Below are 7,722 nucleotides of genomic sequence, written 5' to 3'. Positions count from 1 at the left end.
TTTGTGGGTCTCTTCTACTCAAGTTTCTGTATTTTACTCATTGTCTCCCTCGTCAAGCCGTGGCACTGAATGTCGGACGTTTATTTCAGGTGATTCAACCTTTATAGGCGGGATGGCAGCAGCCACAGGGGCCAGCCTGCTAATAATAAGTATGCTAATGTGATGTGATTAGTTTAAAGTTACTGCTCTCAGGCCACGGGGCCGCTTTCCTTCCGGACAGCCCCCGGAGGTAAAGACTGCATGCAAGACACCAACAGCTACAGCCAGAACCGGGATCTGGAGGAGGTTTCGCACTCTGCTGATGTCAAGGATCTCAAAATAAAGTTTCCCTCGAAACATCTTGAATATAAATTCTGCCCCCCCCCCCCCGCCGCCGCCGCCGCCGCCGTGTAATACAAGTAATGAATGAACGTCTCCCCCCCCTGGGAACACATCTGTCCCCTTACCCGCTCCCGTCCCCCTGACTCAGTACGAGAGGGGAGGAGAGAAGGAAGGAGGAGGAGGAGGGAGAAGGAGAAAGGAGAGTTTGCCGCAAGTTGAGAGAAGTTACCCCAGTTTGTCTCCGTGTGGTATTCACCTCGGAGTTGAAGACTTGAGAGAGACAGACACAGAGAGAGAGACAGAGAGAGAGAGACAGACACTTTAAACAGCGGCGAGTGAATGGTCACCTTACACACGGACCCAGGAAATGAAGCAACTTCGGCTCGCGCTTCTCGCCGCGTTGCTATGGCAATGCTGCCGGGCTCAGCAGAGAGGTGAGTCAATTCACCTTTACCTCTCTCTCTCTCTCTCGCTCTCGCGCGCTGTCTGTCTCTCTCTCTCTGCGCATGCGTGGCGGCGGCTACCTTCGGACTGATTATAGCCAATATCAGCGTCAATTAAGACCAGCCTGGAGCCCATAGGCATGTTTTTAAGAGCGCGTTTTCTTTCCTTTTCTCACTTCGCCGCTATAAAGTCGTGTTGTTCACCGTTGTTGCCGACAAGCGTGGGCTTATGTGCCCCCATCATGTCATCGACACCAGAATAACTGACGAGTTTACTGATAACATGAGCAGTAGTGCAGCAATTGCACAGCCAACTCTTATTCTGCTATCTTTTCTCTGCACATCTCACAACGCCTCGTGTCATGCAGTAATATATATATATATTTACCGTTAATGGCTGTACTCAAGTGCTTTCCACGTGATCGTAACGTTTCGTGCTTGCATTTGTGCGCGCGCGCCTGCGCGCGCGCGCGCGCGAGTTGGGGGTAGAAAAGGGTTGAAACAAATGTCGGATGAAGAGCCAATCTCACGTTTTTCCCCCTTTTGCCCTGTTCAAAATGTCTCTAGCTACTGTTTAACCCAGGAGTGCTCCGGACCTCCTGGGGAGGGGAGGGGAGCTGCTGGTAGGGAGTATGTGTTTCTGCATACTTTAAGGTGTGCGTGTGTGCGTGTGAGTGTGCGTGAGAGAGAGAGAGAGAGAGGCCATCTGTGTGAGGTGCCTCATTACCAGGCGTGTCAACCAGTCATGCTCTCTATCAGCGACAGAGCTCAGAGACACCAGGAGATAATCAGAGGGAGAATGAGGAGGAGGTGGGATGAAACGGAGAGGAGCGAGGTAGAAGGGCGCATTCAATAGGCACGGGGCATGAGGAGACATCAGAGAGAGGAGCTGCGAAACAGACCGAAGGAAAGACGGAGATAAGAGAGAGGGAGGTTTTTTCAACAGAGAGTTGGGGATGTGAGCGGAGAGGAATTTTATTTTTTTTATTTATTTAAGCTTTACTCAACCAGGGAAGAAACTCGTTGAGAATAAAAACCTCTTTTACAAGAGTGCCCTGGCCAAGGCAGGCGGCAGCAGATCAACACAAAGTGACACCAAACAACAAGAACAGTCGAGTGTAACCTGCATGGAAAGCAGGGTGTGGATACACACGTGTACAGTGTTCAAAACAGGCAGGACGGAGTCCGTCTCCCCGTTTTCCTTGATGAAGTCGAAGTCGTTTAGGGACACCGGGCTGACCAATTTTAGTTCCCTTTGCAGACAATTCCAAGAACAAGTCAGCTAACGTCAGCGGGAATGGAGCCTGCAGACATCTGAACGGGCCAGATGTCCATGTCTGCATCCAACACTGGCTTGACGATGCTAATGTGGCTGTACATAAAGATGGGCTCCTTACAAATATCTAAATATAGATATATACCGACTGACAGAGTCAGAGCAGGAATCAGGAACACTTTGTCATTTCACTTCATGTACTTGCATACATGAAATGAAACGAAATATCGTTGCCCACAGCAGCGCAACACAAAGACAAAAACGCATCCAAAATCCACAACAGCACATGTATCCAAAATAAGAGCACATATATCCAAACTAAGAACACATGTATCCAAACTAAGAGCACATGTATCCAAACTAAGAACACATATATCCAAACTAAGAACACATATATCCAAACTAAGAACACATGTATCCAAACTAAGAACACATGTATCCAAACTAAGAGCACATGTATCCAAACTAAGAGCACATGTATCCAAACTAAGAACACATGTATCCAAACTAAGAGCACATGTATCCAAACTAAGAACACATATATCCAAACTAAGAACACATACCCAAACTAAGAACACATGTATCCAACCTAAGAGCACATGTATCCAAACTAAGAACACATATATCCAAACTAAGAACACATGTATCCAAACTAAGAGCACATGTATCCAAACTATGAACACATATATCCAAACTAAGAGCACATGTATCCAAACTAAGAACAAATGTATCCAAACGAAGAGCACATGTATCCAAACTAAGAGCACATACATCCAAACTAAGAGCACATATATCCAAACTAAGAACACATATATCCAACCTAAGAACACATATATCCAAACTAAGAGCACATGTATCCAAACTAAGAACAAATGTATCCAAACGAAGAGCACATGTATCCAAACTAAGAGCACATACATCCAAACTAAGAGCACATATATCCAAACTAAGAACACATATATCCAACCTAAGAACACATATATCCAAACTAAGAGCAGATGTATCCAAACTAAGAGCACATGAATCCAAACAAAGAACACATGTATCCAAACTAAGAGCACATGTACCCAAACTAAGAACACATGTATCCAAACTAAGAGCACATGTATCCAAACTAAGAGCACATGTATCCAAACTAAGAACACATCTATCCAAACTAAGCAACAACAACAAAAAAAACACCTCCAAGAGAACGAACGCCAGCCAAGATGACTGTCTGAACTGCCGGTCTAGGGTCCGCAGTGGTGTAGCGGTCTAAGAATCGGCTGTGTGTCGATGCAGTTGCCCACAGGGAACAGGGGTTCACGCCCCGGTCTTGTCAGATCCGACTATGACCGGACTCGATGAAGCAGCAATAATTGACCTTTTGCAAAGTCCCGCCCTCCTTAGTTACTGTTGCTATGCCCGTCAAGCATGTCAGAACTATCCAGGAAGTAGCCGGAAAACACCAAAACATGAAGGAAGAAATCAGCGCACTGTGTGAGTAACAGTAATAATACGTTAGCTGTATTAGATATCAATAATAGCTAGTAGCAAGCTTAGCTTGGAGCAGACAGGTATTTGTGTTGATTTTGGATGGATTAAGCTGGCCATCGGGTCTGCTGTACTGCCAAATCTATTGCCCACATTGTGCTTCTTGCGTTCTGGGTTTCGGGAAGGGAAAGAAAATGACACCCCCTCCAAACTTTTCACATATCTAGTATCCGATCTGCAGATCCCATAGGCACACCGTTTCAGCATTTTGCTGTGTGTTTGAAAGCTTGACGTACCGTTGCTAAGGTAGGATTGGACAAGCACCGTTCTGGGGCGGTACTTTGCGAAAGGTCAATTGCCAACGCAGTCTTCGGGAGGGGGGCGGAGTCTGCTTGTGTTCGTCATATGAATGCGTCTCTGTTTGTGTCGGAAAAAGCAGTGGTTCGGCCTGGAGTCACCTTGTCACGGAAGTAAGGAGGCATCTCCTTCGAGACTGCCGGCCGGAGAGATGCAGTTGGCGAACGCATGCAGTACGAGGGTGGGTGTTTGAACTAAACTAGGGAGCGATTGGCCACTAAATTGGGAGAAAAAGGGAAAAATTAGAAATAAATTTAGAAAAAACCATCAACTGCCGGTCTGCATGGGCTAGCAGTTAGCTTCGTCTGCCCCGCTTCCGCGTCCTGTCAGACCGCCCTCGGTGTTTCTTCTTCGGGCACAGCTCCGGGCAGGGCCGTGGTCCCTGGGGCCACAGGACACAGCAGACCAAGCTCTCCCAGCCAATCCAGCGCCAGCTCTCCCAGCCATCAAAGAAAGACACAAACTTGGATGTGGACGAAGACACTGCATGGACGTACCGGCTGAGGCCGCCGCAAACGTGAGTTTGCGCCGCCATCTTCCCACACCGGAAGCAGAACTCATAATGACAACTCAATGTTCGCAATAGTACATTTGAAGACACGTTTTTTACATTACATACTTGAAGCTATTTTCCTCTACCATCATCTATTCTGTGCGATTGAGAATAAAACCTGCTGCGTCCAAATCTGTGGCTCTCGGTGAGGAAAATGCAAGAAGTTTCTGGAAAAGTTCCCAAAAGTCTGACATGTTGGAGATACCAATAATGGATATGTAAGCATGGATATTATGTCAGCTCACCAAAGTCATCAACGTGTCAACAGTCTAGGAAAGGTCTGTAAAGCAACTGGGAAATCATTTTTATGTGGCGAATCCATCCGAGATGTTCTGGGCACCGTCTTGCAGAGAATTTATACGTATATCCAAACCCCCAACACGTCAGCAACTGAGAGAAAACTGGTTTATCCCCCACATGCAGCTTTATATTGTGGACTTTGTCAAGAATGCATTACAAATCGCGTAGTCTGACCACAGTCCCAACAGGAAACATAAGATAGCGAAGTTAGTGACAGAGGCTTGCTGCGAAGCAGATGCCATTAGAATATATCATGTTTCTTTCAGCCAGCCGGGTTCAATGTGACGGGATGTCACTGAAGACGCTATGTGAATGCAGGATGTGTGGGTTTTTTTTTTAATCCATTGGAGAAATCAAGATTTTAATGAGGTGAATTCATCCCAATATCATTATATTTTGAAATTACGTTGATCTCCGTCTGCTTTGTTAATGTGAAAGCAGCCAAGCTTAGCAGAATGGATGTGATCGAATCCTCTGGAGGGACAGCTCTTCATCTTTTGCAGTCTGGGACTTAAACTGAGTAAATTCAGTGAATATCAATCCATCTTCAAAGCAAGATGGGGAGGTGGGACAAGAGAGGAAGGAGAGTAGGGAAAGGAGAAGGAAAGAGGAAAGGATCGAAAGGACCGAGGAGGGTAGGAGGACGGGGAAATGAAGGCAGTGAAGGAAGGATGGCTCGCTAGATTTGGCCTCGCTAGGTCGGCGTTATAGTGGCCGACCAGGAAATTTAGATTATTCAGGCTTGTGTTTTTTTTATTCGTATTATGAATACAAAAGATGATGACAGGAAAGAAGACGGCAGCGCAAATTCAAAGATGGCGGCGCAAAGTCATGTTTGCATGTTTGTCCTCGTCCAGTACCGTCCATGGAGTGTCTTTGTCCACGTCTAAGTTTGTCTTCGTTTGACGGCTGGGAGAGCTGGCGCTGGATTGGCTGGGAGAGCTTGGTAGTGCTGCGTCCTTTGGGCCCAGGGACCACGGCCTTGCCTGGAGCTGTGCCCGAATTAACACCAAGGCCGGTCTGACAGGACGTGGAAGCGAGGCAGGCTAAGCTAACTGCTAGCCCATGCAGACCGGCAGTTCCGATAACACCGAGGGCGGTCTGGCGGCGGCCTCGCCTGGCGTTGACTGTGGTTTTTAAGCGTCGTCGTGTGGAGTGCTGGGAGGTGTGTGGAAGGTGTCTGGCTGAGAGAGCTGGCGTCGGATCGGCTGAGGGAGCCTGGTCTGCTGTGTCCGGTGGGCCCAGGGACCACAGCCCTGCCTGGAGCTGCACCCGAAGAGGAAACACCGAGGGCGGTCTGACAGGATGCTGGAGCGGGCCAGGCGGACAGCCGTCCTGGCTGGCATTCATTCTCCTGGACAGTATTTTATTTTGTGGTTGTTCAGTTTAGATACATGTGTTGGTTTGGATATCTGTGTTAGTTTGTTCTTGGATGTGTGTTGTTGTCTTTGTGTTGCACTGCTGCGGGCTGCGGGAAAGGATGTTTCACTTCATTTCATGTGCGTAAGTGCATGAAATTTAACGACAAATGAAGTGTTTCTGATATTCCTTCGTGCATCCTCATTCATATTTATTGCAGAAATCCGTTCAATAAGCCAAGTCCTCCGTTCCAGCAACGCGGCTTTCGATTGGCTGGCCGCGATTTGACATGTGTTTTGAATTCCTGTCGTTGAGCTTAGCTCCCGTCAACTTTTACAGACTCGTCTGTCCCGACTGCCAACAGCCTGGACGAAGGTCCAGATGAAGGACTGTGCTGCTCCCACATAACCAAGCTGTGGCAGCAGCTGGGTCCCGTTAGCCCGCCTCCCGCTGTGCGTGTAGCGTCCTCTTCTGTTACACCGCCCATGTATCACGCAGAAGGAGACAAGAGGCGGCACGCACACACTGCACTCCAAAACCTTCCCATGTGATAGGAAACGATAGGGATGCTCCGTCACCCTTCAGCCTCCATCAGGCACGCTGAGAGCTGGCGTTTCTTCTTCTTCTTCTTCTTCTTAATCGTTTAATGTAAAGTGTGTTGGAGCACAGTCCTTTGGGTTCTATGCCTGTCATTTGATACAGAAGTTAAAGCAGCATGTGTGTGTGTGTGTGTGTGTGTGTGTGTGTGTGTGTGTGTGTGTGATTGAGTGACTGTGTGTGTATGCGTGTGTGAGTGAGTTAGTGTGTGATTGTGTGTGTATGTGTGTGTGTGTGATTGAGAGAGAGAGAGTGAGTGAGTGAGTGTGTGTATGCATGTGTGAGTGAGTCAGTGCGTGATTGAGAGTGTGTGTAGGTGTGAGTGAGCAATTGAGTGAGCGTGTGTTTGAGTGAGTGTGTGTGTATGAGTGACTGACTGAATGTGTATGTATGTGTGTGTGTGTGTGTGTGTGTGTGTGTGTGTGTGTGTGTTTGTATACACATGCATAGGGCTGTGTGTGCGTATGTTGATGTGTGTATCTCGGTAAGACATGAGTCACTGGGGGGCAGGTTCATTTGCCGAGGTAGTGTGACACGTGTGTTGTGTACATCTTACTGATCACAGTGTGTGACTACTAGTGTCTTTAAGTTGACACTGCATGCTGGGTAAACTAATTAATCAGGGACGTCATGCCTTCTTCTCAAAGGCATGAGTCACATGTACACACACACACACAACAGGTGCGTGTGTGCGTGCGTGTGTGTGTGTGTGTGTGTGTGTGTGTGAGTGAGTTCGGAGTAGAAATCCTTCCGGGGCTAAAATTAGCGGGTGCTAAGCAAGAGCAGCAGCATATTCCTCCTGTCAATTAGAGCGAGACGGAGAAGGATGGAGAACTCAAGATGGAGAGAGAGAGAGAGGGAGAGAGAGAAGGAGAGAGGGAGAGAGAGAGGGAGAGAGGGAGAGAGGGAGAGAGAGAGAGGGAGAGAGGGAGAGAGAGGGAGAGAGAGAGAGAGGAGAGAGAGAGAGAGAGGGAGAGAGAGAGGGAGAGAGAGAGGGAGAGAGGGAGAGAGAGGGAGAGAGAGAGAGAGGGAGAGAGAGGGAG

The 7,722-nt window shown here is 47.9% G+C and overlaps 1 protein-coding gene across 1 annotated transcript in view; it reads left to right on the top strand.

Moving 5' to 3' along the window:
- Positions 1 to 620: 620 nt before the first annotated feature.
- lama2 (laminin, alpha 2) overlaps positions 621 to 7,722 on the top strand; it is a 334,247-nt gene continuing 327,145 nt past the window's right edge. The window contains exon 1 of the mRNA XM_056294135.1: positions 621 to 755. Within this exon, the coding sequence (XP_056150110.1) occupies positions 689 to 755 (67 nt within the window). The 5' untranslated portion in view covers positions 621 to 688. The remainder of the gene's footprint in view (positions 756 to 7,722) is intronic.

This window comes from Lampris incognitus, chromosome 15 (genome assembly GCF_029633865.1).
Source record: "Lampris incognitus isolate fLamInc1 chromosome 15, fLamInc1.hap2, whole genome shotgun sequence".
Classification (NCBI taxonomy): Eukaryota; Metazoa; Chordata; class Actinopteri; order Lampriformes; family Lampridae; genus Lampris; species Lampris incognitus.
This window is presented reverse-complemented; position numbering and strand designations above follow the sequence as displayed.